This window comes from Myotis yumanensis, unplaced genomic scaffold (assembly GCF_028538775.1).
Source record: "Myotis yumanensis isolate MYYU_CA2020_CCGP unplaced genomic scaffold, mMyoYum1.0.hap1 SCAF_11, whole genome shotgun sequence".
Classification (NCBI taxonomy): domain Eukaryota; kingdom Metazoa; phylum Chordata; class Mammalia; order Chiroptera; family Vespertilionidae; genus Myotis; species Myotis yumanensis.
In genome coordinates, this window is record NW_027223762.1 from 68,576,246 (window position 1) to 68,597,089 (window position 20,844).

Below are 20,844 nucleotides of genomic sequence, written 5' to 3' on the forward strand. Positions count from 1 at the left end.
ATTATTTCAAAGCATAAGAGAAAGTTTATTTAGAAAGTCACAGAGGTAGAAGGAGTGAGTCACAGATGTAGGAGGAATGGGCGCAGGAAACAAGTTACAGAGCTGGAAGCCCTTGGAGCTGAGGAGAAAGGAAGCACAGGGAAGGCGCTGGGGGAGGGGCGGCGTGGCGTGCTCCCTGGAGAGAGCCACCAGTGGTGGAGGGGTTTTCATGTAAATTCTAGAATAATTTACTTTGGTCTCAGGGCTTCCTTTTTCCAAATATACCTGCATCACTTACTCTTTTCTCTCTGCCCTTCGCTCTGAGCAAGCAGCCAAGGACGTTGTCCATGAACATAGAGACCCCAGGCAACACTGTGCAAGTGCATCCCTGGTGTCTTCTGAGCCGAGTCTTATACCACACCAGGGCTCAGGAACCAGCCCGGTCCCGGCAGGGAATCCTGTGGGCACGCCAGCCCAAAGCGGGCCTGGGGCCTGAGACTCCATTTACACAGGCCTGCAAAGGGACTGCAAAACATTGCCAGCAGGTGGCAGCAAACCTCTTCTAACAGAACCTGCATGGCCACGGATTCTCCAGATGGAGAGTGTGTGTGTTTTTTTAAAAAATATATTTTTATTGATTTCAGAGAGGAAGGGAGAGGGAGAGAGAGATAGAAACATCAATGATGAGAGAATATTGACCGGCAGCCTCCTGCACACCCCTATTGGGGATTGAGCCTGAAACCCGGGCATGTGCCCTTGACTGGAATGGAACCTGGGACCCTTCAGTCCACAGGCCGACGCTCTATCCACTGGGAAAACCAGCCAGGGCCTTTCTCTCTGATTCAAATAAGCAAGGGGGTCCAGAAGCCTGGGGAGGGCTGTGACCCGAGAGCCCGCCCAGGCTGCGGTGCTTCTGCCGGAGACCTCTGCCCAGGCCTGGGCGTTTGGCGGGTGAGTGCTGTGAGCCCTCGCTCTGTGGGGTGTCACACAAGCCGGGAAAGGTCGACATGCTGACTTCTATGGAGTGCGGGCCCAGGGTACTTTTTCATTGGCAAACGCCTCTCGTCCTGTCTGTCCAGACTCCAAAGCACCCTGCTCTGCGCCGCTGTGCATCTTGACTGGGTGGTAGCATTTAAGCATCGAACCACAGCAAGGAAGCAGGCATGTGCCGATCCGGTGCTCGCCCTTTCTCCTTCTGGTTTTGCACACCCAGGCTTTCCCCTACCTGCCCTGGTGCTTCTCTGACTTCTCCACTCGCTGAAACCCAGTTCATCCTTCCAGCCTGCTCCTATGGGGCAGCCCCAAGCGCCCGCCCCTCCTGACTCCCCTGCTCTTGGCATGTTCCTCCCTCCCAGCAGGCTAGACGGCTTCTCCAACATTCCCACCAAAGCATCCCAGGACAGACCCTCTCACTGAGGTGGGGGAGGGGTACTCAGAGTGGACTGAGCCGTCCCCTGCTCCAGCCCCCAGAATCATGGACTGTCTTGGAAATCTCAAAACATTTAGGAAGATTTCACAGCCTATTCTAAGAGACACTTATGTTTGTCTTCATTTAAATGCCAGTTTAGTTACTCAGTGTTTTGCTCCTAATCTCGGAAGTATGCCATTGCTCTGGGAAGTGGGAGCTCTCCCCATCCGCCCTGGTTGCTCCTGTCCGAGCAGACACAGCTGGACACCTGGGTCTGCAGGGCCGTCTCCCCAGGGACACTCCTGCAGGTCAGGGCCACGTCTGGCTCACACTTCCCGCGCTTCGGCTGACTGCCCTGTGTCTGCACTCGGACGGCACCTTCCACTCACCCAGCCTGAGCCCATCGCCTGGACCAGCACTCGAAGGCAGCCCGCATGTCCTCCATCCCCGCCCCTCGCCCATGCTGCTCCTGAGCTGCCCTCACAGGGTGAAGATGGAACGGAGCTCGAGGCGGCAGGAGCTGGGAGCAGTCACTGAAGGAAATGTGCTCTGCAGGCGGCACAGAGGAACCGAGCTCCCTCGGCCACTCTGCCAGGCTGTTCTGAATTTAAAGTAACTAAGACTGGTGCGGGGCTGGGGTGGGGTGGGGAGGAGACCAGGGCCTACGCAGTGTGCAGTGGGGGAGGCACAGGACTGAGGAGCACAGCCTCCTGACCGGCGTCCGGTGCACTCGCACGGATGCTGTGCTGTTTCCGGGGGGAGGGGGTGCCCCATGCTGCTCTGCACTCCTGCCAGTGGGGCTGTGCGGGGCGGGGGGGTGGGGGGGGGTGGGGGAGGGGGTCCATATCACAGAGGCTCATCTGGCCCTGAAGGCCATGTAAGCTTAGAACTGTCCATGCTTTTACACGTTCGCACTGTGTGATTCCACATAGCTCTCATTCCAAGGGCCGCGTGGGCATCCTCTGCACCTGCACCGCCTTCCCGATGCCCGGACTCCCCCGGAAAGACATCTCCATTCCTGCGGGTTCACGGCCACCTGCGGGCGGGACCTCGGCCTGTGCGCCCCCACCAGTCCTGGGAGCTCCAGCGTGAGCCTCAGCCTGGGACTTCCTCCTTTGGGTCCCCCTCCCCCAAGAAGGACTCCCATCCCGCCCTGGTCCTCCAGGCAGGGCAGTGAGGGGAGGACCTGGAGAAGCAGAGGGGCCCACAGGGCTTCCTTGCAAAAGGGCAGAACTCCGCTGAGCAAGTGCAAACCCCGGATCCCGAGTGGACAGGGAGTGCGGAGGCAGGGCCAGTTGCCCAGGGAGAACTCGGGCAGGTGAGGGGCTGTGAATGGAGGCGGCAGGCGTCTGCTCGGAGCCTCCCACGGCCCTTCCTGGGCTCTGGCTGTGGAACCCTAGTACAGCTTAGCTTGTGTGTCCATGAACCCAGGGTCCTGTGCAGGACTATGTGTCCCTGCGTGTGACCCCGTGGACGTGGCTGCAGCTGGCATTCCCACTGTCTCCACATGTGGGCCGCTTGGTTCCAACAGGTGAGTGTTAACGTTATTTTGTAAAAGTCTTCTGGTGCAGGGCTGTGGGCGTGGCCCGGCCTCTGCTCCCTGTGACAGGATGTCACAGTTACTTGTGAGATGTGCTGACCGGGAGAATGCAGTAGCAATAGAACCATCTGACTGAGACCTAATTATGACCTTGCCTTTCAGAAGGTTATGATTTCTTAAGGCAATAGATCTTCCTAAAATAACACCTCCCACATGCTGGTCTCCTGCTCAGAGCTCTTTAGTATCTCCGTTGCCAAAAACAGAGCAAACCAAAAATAAAACACAAACTCAGAGCTTGACAAGCAGTCCCGGCAGAGTGGAGAGCCTGCCTCTCCGTGACCTCTGCAGCCTCATCTCTTCCGTCACTGGGACCCCAGCTGCATGGCCTATGATTACCCAGCAGCCGCCTTAGTTTTTAAAAATTAGCATTCAATCTATTGAGGTAACAAACTCAAAACCCTCAAGTTCACATGGCACATCTATGATCACATTCATGAATATAGTGAATTTTAAAAATCACTTCTCAGGGGCCTTTACATTTGGTTCTGTTGTTAATGTGGTGAACTGAACTCCTTTAAGACTACTTTTGAAAATTAAGTATATTTGATATCCCTTTAAAGTTCCTCAACTAACAAACTGAACCTCAAGTTCTTCAGTAATTGTTGAAATGAAGAAAACTTCTAACCATGGGGGATCATAAGATACCTTAAATGTCCAAACAGTTCATCAATGAAGACATTTTCCATTTAAAATCACAAGCCTAAATCACTTACTCCATGTACTTTAAGTCAGAATCGTTAGCTTAATTTACTCTTTAGACCGACTTTTTAGAACCCACACGTACTTTATCAGATTACTTCATGCATCATTTCTGTGGGTGCCATTCTCTTAATGTGCCGCCCTTAGTTCTAAACCTTGCCCGGTAAGGCCGAGCTCCCCTAAAGCAGCATACAGCAGCAGTCTCGTGGGTGGGGTGGGGTGGGGGGGATGTCTCCAGCCCTCGCTCCAAGGGCCACTGTGCCCGAGGCTGGCTCCGTGGGCCCTCCTGGGCCCTCCCGGACCCTCCCGACCGCCTCAGAGTCCTCAGGCCCCAAGTCCTCCATGCCCCCTGGCACCCTCATGCAGCCATCTGTACCCGCTGGCCATGCGCAGGCTCCGGGGACTTCGTCACTGCCCCCCTCCGTGCTCCGCGGCCTGTCCTGGTTCGTGTGGCTCTCCGGCAGGGATGCCAGATTAAAGGTCTCGAATGGGAGACACCAGAAGATGAGCTGACGTTCAGACGTAGCTGGGAGTTCTGTGTTCTTATTTGCTAAACCCGCCAAGTCTGCCTTCCGGGCCCACTTCTCGGGCGGCGCGGAGGCCGGCGCTGCTTGTGCCTCCGGTGGACTGGCCACAGCGAGGTCTGCACCTGTGTCAGCAGCAGGTCCAAGCCGTCGGCCCGCACAGGGCGCTCTACTTGCCCGCATTTCTATGTCTCACAGGATTTATTTTTTAAATGTCACATATATTTGTTCGCTCTAGTTTTAAAAAGGAAATGTTCCTCCCTCGAGCAAAAACCAAAACAAATCAAACTACTTTCCTCCTAAACAACGAGGGACACAGCCCCCGTTGCCCCCTGCGGGCAAGTCCTTGCTGCAGTCGAGTCTGGGTTGCTCTGAAGGTGGGTCCGTCTGCAGAATGTGAGCTCCAGGACAGAGGACCGGTCGCCTCCCCACCCACCAGTCTATGCACACCCAGCTGCTGCACGGGCACCCGGGGACAGGCATGCTGGCCGACACGACCACGACACAGAATCGCGAGCGCAGGGAGGGAGGAGCCGCGTGTGCGGGGGCGTGCTGACCTGGCATGATGGTCTTCTTGCACTCCTGGCACCTGGACGAGTACTCGTGGGAGTAGCAGTCGGTGCAGAGCAGCTGGTCCTCCTTGGCGGCGAAGGGCTTGTCCACCAGCGAGTTCTCGCAGCGGGAGCAGTGGAAGCAGGCCTCGTGCCAGTGCCGGTCCTTATAGGACAAGTCCTGCAGACCCAGACACAGAGACCGTCAGATGGGGTGGGGGGAGAGGAGGAGCGGCTCCGCCCACTGCAGAGGGGCCTGTGCCAACCTGGGAGGCAGACGGAGTGAAGGGCCGGAGGCTATGGGCATTCCTGGGCCATGCCCTCCACCTACTGCTCAAATGAGTAAAGCAAGGCTGCTGTCCTTACTGCATTTCGGAGCAATTGTTTAGATGGGGTGTGTGTGTGAGAGACAGAGAAAGAGACGGAGAGAGAACGAGATGCTTTGAAAAGCGAATGGATTTCCCTTAGGTATCATCTCTGAGAAAGAGACAGAAAACATGAAAGTCAAGGCTTCTCACCGACAGCCTCTGGGCTGCAGGAGCTTGGGCCTCGGAGGGAGGTGGGCAGAGCCCCCTGACAGCAGGGTCACCGAGGTGGTGGCAGGAGGGGAGCCCCAGGTGGAGGGCGAGTCAGGGAAGGAGCCCCGGCACAGGCCCTGGTGGGGCCTGGCGGAAAGTGCCAGGAGACTCCTCGTGTTGGTTCCACCAGCTGAGGCTGGAGCCCAGGTGGGTGGGGAGCGGGGAGGAAAGTTGGGAAGGGCATTCCCGGCAGAGGAAGGCCTGTGCATGGATGAGGGGCAGGAGCGGGGCGGGGTGCTTGCTGGAGCTGGTGCTGGGCTCCAGCCGGGGCCCCACGGGGCGCATTCCCACCCAGGCGGGGCCAGGAGGGCCCTGTGAGGCCTGCACGCAGTCTCGGTTCATCCTGAGGCCGTGCAGGGGACATGCATGTGCAGGTGGATGAGGACAGGGGAGGGAGAGGGGACGCGGAGGTGGAAACGTGCAGAAGGTCCCGCGGAGACGTGAGGGCTGGAGGTCTGGTCCATGGAAGAGCAAGTAAGGAACCGGTGGGACAGGTGCTGAGAAGACGGAGCCCCTGCGTTTCGGAAAGAGGGGCTGAGAGTGAACGGGGGAGCTGCAGGCTCTCCGCTGCCCTGGGTGTTGCCCGAAGAAACCTCCTCATCCTGTGTTGTTCAAATGGCTTTTGAAAGTACCAATTCGAAATTAAAGTGACCTGTTTACATCCAGCTTTATCTTAAACGGATTATTTTTCTACTGTTCCTGGTATTCCCAGCTCTGGCCCAGAACCGTCATCCATTTACTAATGAGGCAGAAACAGAATCGGAGGCCACGGCGAGGGCTCCGGGCCGGCTCCGGGCCGGCTCCCGGCTCAGTGCCCTGACGCGGCTGCTCACACCACCGCCAAGAGCATCCTCCCCCCCACGTCTCTGGTACCAACACCCAGGCGGGAGCTGGAGCGATGCCGAGCGCAGGGTGTGAAAACACACCCTGGCCTTGATAGAAAGACAAAACACCGGGTCCACTTGGACCCGAGACCTAAAACACCAGCTCCACTCGGACCCGAACCGGAACAGTTCTCTTTTGCTAAAGCTATCTGATTCGGTGATCTCTTTGCGCATTGTTTTAATTCGGGGAATTTAAACAGTATCATGTTGAACGCCTGTGAGCACAGCTGGGCGACTGGGAGGGTGAGCCTGCGGGCCTCACGCCCGCCTGTCAGCGGCTTGCTTCCCAGGACACCTGGGAGGAGTCACGGCCGGTGCCAGATAACATGGAAAGGAGGTGAGACAAGCACAGAATCTCCTAGTGCAGGACTCCGTGGGCTTGTTTCTGTGAGGCGGGTTCTCCCCTGAGCCCAGCGGCCCTGGGATCGGGGGTCCTGCGAGCGGGCACTGCCTCTCGGGACCAGGGGACGGCACACTGCAACGCCTGCCCCCCGAGGGCGCATGGCCTGCGGGCAGAGCGCTGTCCTGTCTCTTGAATCTCTAGCCTCAAGTATTTTCAGAAAAGGGGAGAGATTATCTGCACTTGGCTGGTTATTTTGACAAATGAAGAAGGTAGGAACTGCATTACTTTGTGTTAACAGTACAGGTAAACTCATTGCACACCACAGAGCCAAACTCTGCACATGTCCCTCCTCCCTACAGCTGTCATCATTGTTCCTTTCTGGGCTGCCAGGGACAGTGCGTGTGGCCATGCAGGGAGGTCTGGCTGCGCAGCCTGCATGGGGAAAGTTGCTGGAGGCCCAGAGATGCCCAGTCGCTCCCCGGCACACTGCTGGCACGTTGCCAGGCAGGGCCCAAGCTCAAGTCCTTCTGATGCAAAAGCTGTTTCCGGGGACATGCCAGCTGAAGCCCTGGTCGGCTCTGAGCTGCTCTCGCTTTCAAAAACTCCCTCGGTGAGAGCTGGGTGCACCCACCGGGAAACAGCGGAAACAGGCTGTATTTTCAGCCCAATGAGTGCAGTTGGGCATCGCCTTGGTCTCGGCGCTGGATGAGGTGGGACAGCCCTCGAGCCTGTCCAGCAGGCGGGCCCCGCGGCCTGAGAGGAGCTGCAGGTTTTGACCAAGCGGTCGCCACTGTCAGGCTGACTCTGGAGTCCATGCACGTCAAGTTTTCTGGGATGGAAAACAGTATGGCAGTTCCTGAAAAGTCAAAAATAGATGTCCACATCCAGCAACTCCCCTTTCGGATGTGAGCCCGCGAGAACCAAAAGAGGGTTTGTGGACCCACGTTCTCGGCAGCATTAGTCACACCAACCGAGCCGTGGAAGCTGCCCAGCGTCCATCGCTGGGTGAAGGGGCGACACAGTGTATGAAGACCGCAGGGAAGAAAGGGAATTCTGACCACCACAGGCAAACCCAACCAGACACACAAGGACGGGCACTGTCTCATTCCACTCACAGGAGAGCCCCGAGCCTCCCACAGGCAGAGGCGGAGGCAGAGCGGCTGTGGGGTGGGGAGGGGTGGGGAGGGGCAGGGAGGCTGTGTAATGGACACAGTTCAGTTTGGGAAGACAAGTCTGGAGATCTGTTGCCCCACGATGTGAATGTGCTTAACACCGCGGCACTGCACCCTTCAAAAGGGGTAGGATGGCGCCGTCTGTATCCTGTGTATTTTACCACGACTTGCGACAGTGAGGAATAAGTTTCGATTGTTACGTAGCAGGAGAGAAACACTTTTTCGCGTGTTAGCTGGGTCCCCTCCTGGCAGACCAGTCACCCACGAAGGCTTTTGTTGTGGAAAGGGGCAAAGCGCTCTCCATGCTCCTGACCCACTGCCTCCGGGGAGAGGCGGGAGGGGGAGGGGGGGCACGCGTGGAGGCTGCCTCCCGGAAAAGGGTCTAGTTGTCCAGGGGGTGGCGTCACAGCTGGGCCATAGGTTAGTGGGAAGAGGAAGAAAGGAAGCAGGAGGTTGAGGACACTTGCCCGTTGGGGCTGCCCTTAGGGGAGCTGCGTCTGGGAGCAAAGCAGCAGCCATGGCAGCCTCCGCCCTGGGCAGTGGAGAGGTGGGCGTGACTGGCCATCATGGCCAAGCGGCAAGTGCAGGTGCGTCAGGAGCTGAAGCCACGCATCTCTCCTACGGGAAACGTTCCCGGCACAAACGCACAGCTCCCGCTCAGGCTGAGTGGATGACATAGGCCTTTGACACTAGGAAGTGTCCCCTAAGTGTGGGGACCATGGACAAGCCCCCACTAGACCGTAAGCATCAGTGCTAGCCATCCAGCCCTAAAGACATGCTTCCCGAGGCCGCCCCTGCTCTCAGAAGGGGGTCCCCCAAGGTGCCGCTGCCTTCCTCACAATGACCTGACTCACTAGGTCCAAGGGGGGTGCAGCTGCTCCAGCTCAGCTGCGTCCTGAGCCGCTGGCCTGTGCTCCGGCTGGTGGAGATGGGGGGGAGCGGGCTGAGAGTGGTTCTCGTGCCCGTGCCCCAGCGGCCTCTTCAGCTGACCCGGCGGAGCTAGCTGCGCACTCCTTTCCCGGGGCCGGACTCGCCTGCAGTTCCTCTCAGTCTGCCCCACTCCCTCGCACGCGCATGCACACACACGTCTTCCTGCTTTAACACAAGAGTTCCTGAATGGCTCATTCAAGGACGTTTGATAATTTTCAAACCTGACAAGATATTTTCCTTGAAAATAAGTATTGAGCTATGACCATGCTCTTAAGTTTCCTGGGTTGCAATAAATAACACTACTCTTTAATGAGCTTGTGCCTCCGCTGGCGGTGGGTCCTCTGGGAATATAATCACCCCCTCCTCCATTGCAGCTGCAGTCTGAGGTCTGCTTCCTGGCCGATGACATCTGAGCAGCTGCTGCAAGCGGCAGGTGGGAGGCCTGAGTCCCCTCTGCATGCCTGCTGCAGCCCCAGGGCCCCTGGACGCTGGGCAGGCGTCTGAAACGCCTGGTGTATTTCCTCCTGCTGTTGAACTTCAGGCTCTGGATTCAAATCCTATCTAACAGATACATGACCGCGGGCACGCAAGGCTCTTAACCGCTTCTGGCCTCAGATTTCTCACCTGTGAAGAAGCAATAACAGTAGCTACCACTGGCTGCAAAGATGGAAAGAGTTCGTGAGTTACTACATGGAAAGCATTTCTTTTTCAATGTATTTTATTGATTTTTTTACAGAGAGGAAGGGAGAGGGATAGAGTTAGAAACATCGATGAGAGAGAAACATTGATCAGCTGCCTCTTGCACACCCCCTGCTGGGGATGTGCCCACAACCAAGGTACATGCCCTTGACGGGAATCAAACCTGGGACCCTTCAGTCCGCAGGCCGACGCTCCATCCACTGAGCCAAACAAGTTAGGACTACATGGAAAGCATTTTAACACACACAAGTTCTAAGGTAAAGCAGATACACCAAGCATAACTAACTTGCTTTACTGCAATTGCTCAATTAATGTTAATATTGGCTTCTGTTCAGATCGCCGCGAACGATGAACACACTGGCTGTTTCCACCGCGAGTGGCTGGCTGAGCCCCAGGGACTCGCGAAGCCACGGGCCTGACGAGGACTTCCTCGCCTTGCTCTCCCACGCCAAGAACAGCCCCTCTGCCTTTGCACAGTGCTGCTGGTTTCCTCAGCCCTTTCACATCTAAAATCCCTTTCCTTAATTCCTTCTTACCTATTTGGAGCCATACAATACCCTGTGATATAAGGTTTTATTCTTATTTTACACATGAGCAAATGTAACACAACGCTAAAAGCCCACATTCCGTTTCCGACAGCATTCGGCCTTCAGGGGTCTGACAGGCCCAGGCATGTTTCTCACCGTCGTTGCCGGACACAGCAGCATCTTTGCAAGTTGGTCCCAACACGCCTGCCCGGCCTCGTCCTCTGCTCTGCCCCCCTTCAGCCCTCCAGGCTCTCCCCTCCTCTCCGGGCACAGGCACAGCCCCAGCTGCGAGGCCCCGCTGACCCTGCACCGCTCCAGCTGCCGGCCTTACTGTGGTGGGGACGCCACCGCTGCCCCGGCCCACGACACGCAGGAAGCGAGGGGAGGCGGCGTGGACAGCGGAAGGTCGAGGAACTGCGGCTGTTTTCAGGGTGGCGGCGGCTCTGGCCACACAGCACTGCCCTGGGCGGGGTGAGGAGGGTCAGAGGTGCCCGATCCCAGAGCTCAAGGCAGACAGGAAACGCCACAGAAAGGCCGCCAGGCCCGTGGCAGCAGTGGCCTCGTGCCCGCCCGGCCTTAGGTCGCACCCCGATATTTTTCTGGGGAGACGCGACGGCCCTTTCCCTGCAGTGTCCCCATCCATACAGGTTTCCTTTCCGTCCTCAGTAGCCAGAACCTCGTCCAGCCCTGTCAACACTGTGACCTACGGCGCTGCACCCCGGCACCCCGCGGGGAGTGTGACGGAGATGCTCTCAGACCCCCAGACTCCCTGGTGGACCTTCAATCACTTTAAAGTGCCCTAAAGTATCCTGGTTCTAGCCCTCGCTGGTTTGGCTCAGTGGATAGAGCATTGGCCTTCGGGTCAAAGGGTCCCTGTTCAATTCCGGTCAAGGGCATGTACCTCGGTTGCAGACTCCACCCCGGCCTGGTCAGGGCTTGTGCAGGAGGCAACCAGTCAATGTGCTTCTCTCACATTCATGTTTCTCTCTGTCTTTCCCTCTCTTCTGCTCTCCCCAAAAAGCAGTGGAGAAATATTCTCAGGTGAGGATTAATAACAACAACAACAGAAAGTAAACAAATGCCCTGGTTCTGAATTCTTCTAGAGAGAGAGGGAAGAAGAAAAAAGAAAATAATCTTTTATACATCCCAGAAAAAATAGCAACACTAATCTTATGCTCACAGAAATGTCATAAATTGCAGTAAGATGTTGATAAATAATGCGATTAAACACTTCCTGTCAGATTTCCTATTTTTCCATCTCAGAAACTCCCTAATATGGAAGTGCCTGTTGCTTGGCCTTTCCTGAGCCTTAAGCTGAGCCAGGGGGTGGACTGCGTGTCCTGGCGGGACCCTCGGCCCGGGGCTCAGTGCAAGTGGCCGGGCAGCAGGGCGGCTCCACCCCGAAGCGGGCCTGGCGCTGGCACCCACTCCTTCGTGCACCCTCCCGCCTGGGCGGGGGGCGGTCAGCTGCTATTTCCCAAAGCAACCGCATCCACGGGACTCCCCTGTGTGAGCGGATCCTCAGTGCCTGCCATCTCAGCACTCTGGAAAGGTGGTGGATGGCCACAGATGGTCCGGTTACTGGGCATTGGACGGCATATTCTTTCAAACCCGAAAACAAAGGTGCAGAGGAGCAGACGAGGGCCCCTCCCCTGTGGCCCCTGGTCCGTCCCTCAGCGCAGTCAGCTCCCCGGGAGAGGGACCCTGATTTCAGACCCGGGCACCAAGGCTCCCAGGGGCAAGTCTGGCCCAAGTCCCACCTGGGTGGGCACGGTCCCTGCTGCATGCAGGGCGTGCCTTGCCGTGACCCTTGGTTTTCGTGGAATGAGAGGTCCTTATAGTCGTCATCTGGTTATTCTGTTCCCAATGCTGAGACTCCTGCTTTACTCAGTTCCCTCAGCTTTCTCTCTTAGAGGAGGATGTCCAAATACATGTACATATTAAGTGCTCATTACAAACTCGGACAAATTACACGGAAACTCTAAAGAGCTGATCCACTCATTAAGCACTTAACACAACCAACAAAAGGAGCCAGGCTGCGCGCTGGCCTGTGAGCACGCGTGTGGAATAGCGAGCTGCCCCTCCCGGAAGCGCGGCCGGAGGGCAGGCGGCCGTGACCCGCCGGAGGGCAGGAAGAACGCATCAGTCTCACTTCTGCCCCTCAGCCGGGGCCAGGAATCCTCAGAAGTGTCACAGAGACACCTAGCTCTAACCTGGACGTGGGCTAACCCAGTCTCCTGTCCCATTCCCGGGGCTGCCTTTTGCCAAAAGGCCTCAGGCGTTTTCTGTCCTTTGAGAACTTCCAAATGTCAAATGAGAAACTTTTATAGTTTGATGAGTACACTCGGGGCTATTTGATCAACAATTCAATGTTTTCCATTTAACTAATTAGAAAACTGGAAAGAGTGTTCTAGAAGGAAATCAATTCTGCAGCACAGTCAGGGCGACCTGAAGGCCCAGCAGAAACAGGAGCCCTTTGCTGAGGTCCGCGATGGAGGCAAGGCAGGCAGCTGACCCAGAGGACAGACCACCAGTCCCATCGCAGCTGGCCCTCGAGTCCCGCAGACCACATCCCGCCGAGGCTGCGTGGGGCTGGCGGGCAGCACGTGGGTCAGGAACCACCCACAGGGGCTTTAATTCCAACTCAAGTGCCTCCCAACCTGTAACCCAGAAAGACCCCACCCCTCTCCCAGCCTCAGTAGCTTCTCCATAAAATCGAATGAAAAAGTCCCTCCATAGGGGTGTTATGAGAAGTTCAGATCATGCAATCAGCGCATTTCCCAGTGTCTGGAACAAAAGTTCCACTCAGTGCGTGGGGCTTTTGTGACAACTGGAAGCTACCCCCGAATGCTAGTCTTACATCCACAGATGGATTTTCACTCGTTACTGTCTTCCTCTTCCCAGAACCTGCTAGGACACATGCATGGGTCAGGTGGCCTAGCTGACTATATGACCTGCTCACACAGACATGCAAACTCCAAGTCTGAGCTGGGCATGTGGCCTGGAGTGTGCTGAAGTCACTGATTTGATGAATGTGTGGTTCTTACAGCCATCTCTGGAGCTCCAGCCCAGCCTGTCTCCTCTTTACTTTCTTGAATTTTTGAAGCCCAGAACATAGGTAGATAAACCTACCCACAAAAAAAAAAATTCTGTAATCAGGCTATAAAAAATGTTTTTTGCTAGTATCCACAGGAACAGTGAAATGTTGGAGGATCAAAAAATTTTATTTGTATTACGTGTTCTCAACTGTCCCACTGGCCACAAAAATAAATGGTTTTTACCCTTTGAGATCATAGCATCTCCTCAGAGTAACTAAGTAGAAGTAAAGAATGTAATTGAGTGACTGCATAGAAATGATATTCAAATATATCTAATCCAACTACGGCAATAGGTCCTGAAGTCGTGTCTATCTCATTTAAAAGGCAGTCAGGATGGCAGTAAAACCACCCTGAAAAATCAACTGAAGACTCGCTGGAGAGAACCCCGATAACCAAGAACAGGAAGTGGAAACTGAATAGAGACTCATAGGAAAGGTGGAGGCGTGAAAGGGCTGGTTGGGCTCCCACAGGCAGCAACTGAAGGTCTGGAGGGACATCTCAGCTGTGGGGGGTTCCCACTGAGAACTCTGAGGTCTAAACCCAAAGCTGGGCTCCCCAGCCCAGAAAACCAGAACTGAGAAGGTGCCCACATAACATCTGGTTGTGAAAAGCAGCAGGGTTGCTGTCTGCCAGGGAGAGAAGGCTGGAAATGCAGGCACCCTGTTAAAGGGCCAATGCACAAAATTCCCGGTGCAGCCACTCACTTTGGGCTCTGGCAGAAGGAGGGCAGAGTAGACTGGAGCTGTGTGAGCAGAAGCCAGGGTTGAGGGCTCTGGGGTGAGAGCTCAGAAGGCAGACACCCTGGTTTCCTGTGCTGAGTCATTCCCTCACGCTGCAGACGTCATCTTTCTCCTATGGACCTTTGCTATCCAGGTGGTTTTGGCCTGAGGTAAGGCAGTAGCCACACCCTGTTGGAAGAACTGTTGCCCCACCCTATGGTTCACAGTCTAAGACCAATTGAGGCTGATAACAATTAGACTTCAGGCAGCTCTCTGGATCTTTGAGTCTTTGCCTGATCTCCTTCTGGGCCTGCATCCAGTCCCAGAAGAGGGAGCCACAAACTGTGGATTGCTGATAGTCCCAAGCAGGGTACTCAGGACCAATCAGAAAGAGCATCTGACATTGTTCTGCACTAGAGATTGGGAGTCATAGCAGATCTACCTAACACATAGACACAAACCCAAACAGGCAGCCCAAATGGGGAGACAAAAAACAACAACCCCCAAATGAAAGAACAAGAGAATTCCAAGAGAGCTAAATGAAATGGAGAAAAGAAATTTATCTGATATAGATAAATTTATCTGATATAGAGTTCAGAATAATGATGGTAAAGATGCTCAACAGTATGAGAAAATATATAGTAACTATGAAAAAAGAACAGTCAGAAATAAAGAATGACATAGTATTAATAAAGAACACATTGGAAGGAATACACAGCAGATTAGGGGAAGCTACGGATCGGATCAGTGAATTAGAAAACAGGGTTGAAAAAAATCACTCAGAGAACCAAAAAGAAAAAAAAAAACAATTAAAAAACAGGAGGACAGCTTAAGGGAGCTGTGGGACAATGTGAAATGTAACAATATTCACATAATATGTGTGCCAGAAAGGAAAGAAAGGGAGCAAGGGACAGAGAATGTGTTTGAAGAAATAATGGCAGAAAACTTCCCTAACCTGGTAAAGGAAAAAGTTACTCAGGAGGTATAGAGTCCCAAGCAAGAAGAACCCAAACAGACCCATGCCCAGACATATAATAATTAAAATGACAAAAATTAAAGACAAAGAGAGAATATGAAAGGCAGCAAGGAAAAAGCAATTTGTTACCTACAAAGGAGCTTCCAAAGGCTGACAGCTGATTTTTCATCAGAAACTCTATAGGCCAGAGGGAATGGCATGGAGTACTCAATGTAATGAAAAGCAAGGATCTGAGACCAAGATTACTATATCCAGCAAGGCTATCCTTCAAAATAGATGGTGAAATAAAGAGCTTCCCAGACAAAAAAGCCTAAATGAGTTTATCACCACCAAACCAGCACTGCAAGAAATGCTAAAGGGACAGCTATAATGAGAAGAAGAAAAAGAGAGAAAAATCAAGGCATACAGAATTAAAATGGCAATAAATAAGTACATATCAATAATAACCTTAACTATAAAGGGATTAAATACTCCAATCAAAAGACGTAGGGTAGCTGAATGGATACAAAAACATGACCCAATTACATGCTGTCTACAAGACACCCACCTCAGAACAAAAGACTCACATAGGCCCTAGCTGGTTTGGCTCAGTGGATAGAGCATCAGCCTATGAACTGAAGGGTCCTGAGTTTGATTCTGGTCAAGGGCATGTGCCGGCTTCTCCCAGGCCCAGGCCCTAGTTGAGACACATGCAGGAGGCAACCAATAGATGTGTTTCTCTCACATCAATATTTCTCTCAGTCTTTCCCCCTCTCTTCCACTCTCTTTAAAATCAATGGAAAAATATCCTCGGGTGAGGATTAACAAAAAAGAAGGAGAAGAAGAAGAAGAAGAACAACAACAACAACAACAACAGACTCACACAGGATGAGAGTGAAGGGATGGAAAACATTTTACCAGGCAAATGGAAAGGAAAAAAAAGCTGAGGTAGCAATATTCATATATGACAAAATAGAGTTCAAAATAAAGACCATCATAAGAGACAACAAAGGTCACTACATAATACTAAAGGGACTGATCCAACAAGAGGATATAACCCTGGTAAATATCAAGCATCTTCTCAGATCACAGTGGAATGAAATTAGAAAATAACTATAGTCAAAATACCCAAAAACATTCAAACACATACAGGCTAAATAGCATATTATTAAACAATGAATGGGTTACCAATGAGATCAGGAAAGAAATAAAAAACTTCCTGGAAACAAATGAAAATGAACACACAACAACCCAAAATCTCTAGGACATAGTAAAAGCCGTCCTGAAAGGGAAGTTGATAGTATTACAGTCTACCTCAAAAAAGAAGAAAAAGTAATAATAAACTACTTAACCCTACAACTTAAAGAGTTAGAAAGAGAACAACAAGAAAAGCCTATTAAGTAGAAGGAAGAAAATAATAAAGACTAGAGCAGAAATAAATTGCATAGAGGCTAAAAAAAAGAGTACAAAAAAAATCAATGAAACCAAAAGCTGGTTCTTTGAAAAGATGCACAAGATTGATGAACTACTATCCAGATTCATCAAGAAACAAAGAAAGAGGACCCAAATAAATAAAATCAGAAATGAAAGTGGAGAAGTAACCACTGGCACCAAAGAAGCACAAAGGAATGTAAGAAAATACTATGAACAACAATATGCCAACAATCTGGATATGTGAATGATATGAACAAATTCTTAGAAAAATATAATCTCCCAAAACTGAATCAAGAAGAATCAGAAAACCTGAATAGGCCAATACCAAGTGATGAAAATAAAAAACTCCCAGCAAACAAAAGCCCAGGTCCACATGGCTTCGCAGGGGAGTTTTACCAAACATTCAAAGAACGAACACCTATACTCCTCAAACTATTCCAAAAAATCCAAGATGAAGGAACACTTCCAAACTCTTTTTCAGAGGCTAGCATTGTCTTAATTCCAAAAACAGATAAAGATACCACAATGAAAGAGAACTACAGGCAAATATCCCTGAGAACATATTTTCTAAAATCCTCAAGAAAATATTAGCAAATCAGATCCAGCAATATATTAAAAGGATCATACACCATGGCCAAGTGGGATTTTATCCAGGGATGCAAGACTGGTACAATATTCACAAATCAATAAATGTGACACATCACATAAACCAATTGAAAGACAAAAGTCATATGATCATATCAACAGACACAGAGAAAGCATTTGACAAAATCCAACACACATTTCTGATAAAAAGTCTCAGCAAAGTGGGAATAGAGGGATCATATCTCAACATAATAAAAGCCTTATATGACAAACATACAGCCAACATCATACTCAATGGGCAAAAACTAAAACCATTTCCCCTAAGAACAGGAACAAGACAGGGATGTCCACTTTCACCACTCTTATTCAACACTAGAGGCCCGGAGCATGAAATTCATGCGCGGGTACAGTCCCTAGGCATAGCCTGTGATCAGGGCCATCTTCTCCGGCTGCCGGCTGCTGGCAGCTGGCCCTGCCCCACCGCCACCACCCACCCAGGTTTGCAGTTTGCCATCAGGCAGGCAATCGGAGCCTGACAGCTGGAGGGGAGGGAACGAGAGGTCGGCTGCTACCACCCACTCATGGCCCCACCCCTGCCATGGGTTGCCCTCTGTGTGTGGGGCAACCAGCTGGGGGGGCAGGGCTTGACCTGGCACCACCCACATCCTGCTACCCACCCTGAGATCCCTGTTCGCCATTGGGCAATTGGAGCCTGCTGGCCAGGGGGAGGGACCGAGAGGTCAGCCATTCCACCCACTTGCCAGCTCCACCATCCATTGCCACCCACCCCCAGTCCCTGTTCACCATCAGGCGATGGGAGCCTGCTAGCCAGGGGTAGGGAGCGAGAGGTGGTCAGTGCATCTCATAGTGATTGGTCAAGCGGTCATTCTGGTTGTTCTGCTGTTATGGTCGCTGGGCTTTTATTATATAGGATATTATACTCTATAGCTGGTCATTAATCAGGTGTGTGAGCCCAACAATGGAGCCCTCTAACTGTTAAATATACCAGAGAAGTTTATCTAAGCATGAATGTCCTCCTTGCTGTTTATCCAGAATGAGCGAGGACGTTGCCACCCGAGGGAGGAAGTCACTGTGTGCACGTGTGTGAATGCTTTCAACCCAGTTTTTAAGCCTCAAAAACATAAATGCAGAGATGCATCCTTCACAGAAATCAAGTAAAATCTGAATAATTTCAAATACAGAAGAAGTATGGCACAGACTGGAGCCGCCATGGTTGCTTTAATGACACAACTCTCACAGATGCCAGCGCAGAGCTGCTCCTCAGGCGTACAGCGGCCCTTTCCTTGATTCAATCGGCCCTGCCCCCAGCACAGACAGGAAGTGATTCAATAATAACAACAGTAAAAATCAGGCCCGTTTGGCACTATGATACAAATGGGAAAATAACCAGGGGAGCCTCCACTGTCCCAGCCCCAGAATATTCCTGCTGAAACAGCTACTCTCTTTAAAGGAACTGGGTACGAGGAGTGGTCTAGATTTTGAGAACTACAAATATGAGTTTTAGAGTCTGCGTGCAACCCGGCAGGGCCCAGGCTCGGGCCCGCCCTGCCAGTCCCGGCCCAGACTCACATGGCCTCGAACTCATCAATGCTTGGTGTTGCCCTGCCGGATGTGCTGTAGCATCTTGTACTTGTCACGGCCTTGCCTCATGTTCTCATTGTGGATGATGTCGTTGTGGGCCCTCTTGTTCCTGTCTCTGGCCTGGGACAGCTCGCTGGACAGTCATCAGCTGCTGCTGCACGCACAGGTTCTTCTAGGCCACGGTGACCGCTTCTCCTCATTGCGGTCATCCAGGATGCCCTCGCTGGACAGCTTGGCGCTATAGCCTGAGTCCTCCGTGCCCTCCTCCTACAGGTTCTCGTGGACGTGATAGGCCACTGGCTCATACACAGGGGGCGGCGGGGGCAGGGGCGCCATCATTACCAGCTGCAGCTCTTCCTTGGTCTTCACCAGGTCATCCTGGGCTTCCTTGGTCTGGTGCTGCCACTCCTCTACCTCATCCTCCTTGCACCTGCGCGCCTCCTCCAGGAGCGCGACCTTGGCGGTGTACTCTGCGAGGTCCATGGCCAGCTGCTCCTGGCTCTTTATCTGATCCACCATCTGCCTCTCCAGCTCCTCCTTGGTGCAGTGCAACCATGTGGTGGGCCTCCAGGCGCCCGCTCCTCCTCCAGCTGCAGGGCCCTCTGGATCTGGTCCGAGAGCTCTTTCTCGGCCTTCTTGGTCTTCTGCTCATAGTCCTGGAGCCTGAGCATCAGCTCCTCCTTCTCCCCCATCATCTGCTCCTTTTCTCTCTCCACAGTCTCTCGCCTCTTCTTCTTAGTTTCCAGCTGCTGCTGCTCCAGCTGCTTCTGGTGCTTCTCCTCGCAGGCCTGGGCCTTCATCTGCTGCACCTTGATGTTGTCGGGCTTTTTGCAGCACATGTATAGCTCGTGGTTCCCCATGTGGAGCTGCAGGATCCGCTTGTTGATGTGCAGGCGGGGGGCACAGAAGACGAAGTCAGGCGCCTTCTTGTCGATGGGCTTGATGACAAAGTTCTTGTCATTGAAATGGATGTTCCTGATCTCACTCCACGGGAAGCCAATCTTTGGGGTCAAATTATCAACTTTCTCATAAATATTTAGTCCCAGGGCATCCACTACAAGCCACAGTCAGTTCCATTCTTATTTTTTTAATCTCAGAATAGTTGATTCTGTACATTTCCAGGTCCTGGGCAATCTTCAGGCACTCCAGCATGGCACTAACTTTGAGCATCCCGCAGTGCCCCACGTGCCATACCTGGATCCGGTCCTCCCACTGGTCCCTGGTGAGCTTGTGCTGCTCAATGACTTTCTGGGGGATCAGCCCCTCGGAGCTGAGGTAGCCATACTTGTGAATTTCTTTGTTATAGTCTCCAAACTTGGCCTGCATGGCGTAGGAGCCAAGGAGCACCACAGTCTCAGGAGGGCAGTAAATCTCATCGCTAAGAATGCCCTCCTTCACGTGGAGGAAGAAAAGCTTCTGCGTAATGTCCTGGATGAGCTCCTCAGACACATCTTCAGGGCAGAACTTGGCCCTGAACTTGAACTGCAGGGGATTCTCCTTCCTGACCTCCTGGGCCAACACCTTTTATCAAGTTTCAACCAGCTGGGAAATCCTTTATTATCTACACACTGGAGGCCAAAGTACCACACTTCCCAAAGGCTGATTGTCTTAACCACCTGATCAAAAAGCAGCTTTCCTGGGTGTCTGGCTGGATGGCAAACTCCAGCCCCATGCATCCATGGTGGTGACTCGGACATTGATTGGTTTCGGCATTTTCGGTTCCTAGGGGATTCTCCTCAGTCCTCAGGAACGTGGCACAGCAGCAGCAGCGGATACAGTGGTGGGGACCGGTGGCAGTGGACAGTCAGGGTTTTATATTGCTATAGAGGCCTGGTGCATGGGTAGGGGCCCGCCAGCCTGCCCTGATGGGGGCCCTGGATCGGGTGGGGGTCCCCACTGCTGGGGCGGGGCTTGCCGGAGCAAGAGGTCTCAGGCAGTTTGCAGGCTGGACACACCCCTGATTGGGGTGGGGGGGTCTCTGCCGGGGGATGGAGCAGCTGGGGTGAGGGGCCGTGGTTGTTCTGGTCATTGTAGTCGTTCTGGTCATTCCACCATTTTGGTCACTGGGCTTTTATTATATAGGATAGTACTGGAAGTCCTACCCACAGTGATCAGACAAAAAGAAGAAATACAAGGCATCCAAATTGGAAAGGAGGAAGTAAAACTGTCATTATTTGCAGATGACATGATATTGTACATAGAAAACCCTAAAGACACCACCAAAAATCTACTAGTTTTAATAAATGAATTTGGCAATGTAGCAGAATACAAAATTAACACCCAGAAATCGATGGCATTTTTATACTCCAATAATGACTTCTCAGAAAGAGAAACTAAACAAATAATCCCATTTACCATTGCAACAACAAAATTAAGATACTTAGGAATAAACTTAATCAAGGATGTATAAGACCTGTACTCAGAAATCTACAGGACGTTGAAAAAAGAGATAGAGGAAGATATAAATAAGTGGAAGAATATACCATGTTCATGGATTGGTAGAATCAACATCATTAAAATGTCCAAGGCAATCTACAGAATCAATGCAATCCGTATT

General features: G+C 52.5%; 1 protein-coding gene and 1 pseudogene across 2 annotated transcripts in view; both read right to left on the reverse strand.

The window, feature by feature from the left end:
* FHL2 (four and a half LIM domains 2) overlaps nucleotides 1-20,844 on the reverse strand; it is a 72,739-nt gene that overhangs the window by 8,381 nt on the left and 43,514 nt on the right. For both annotated transcript variants that reach the window (XM_070429846.1, XM_070429848.1), the window contains exon 3: nucleotides 4,768-4,942. In XM_070429846.1, coding sequence (XP_070285947.1) covers nucleotides 4,768-4,942 — 175 coding nt within the window. The remainder of the gene's footprint in view (nucleotides 1-4,767; nucleotides 4,943-20,844) is intronic.
* LOC139019541 (ezrin pseudogene) lies at nucleotides 17,505-20,426 on the reverse strand (annotated as a pseudogene).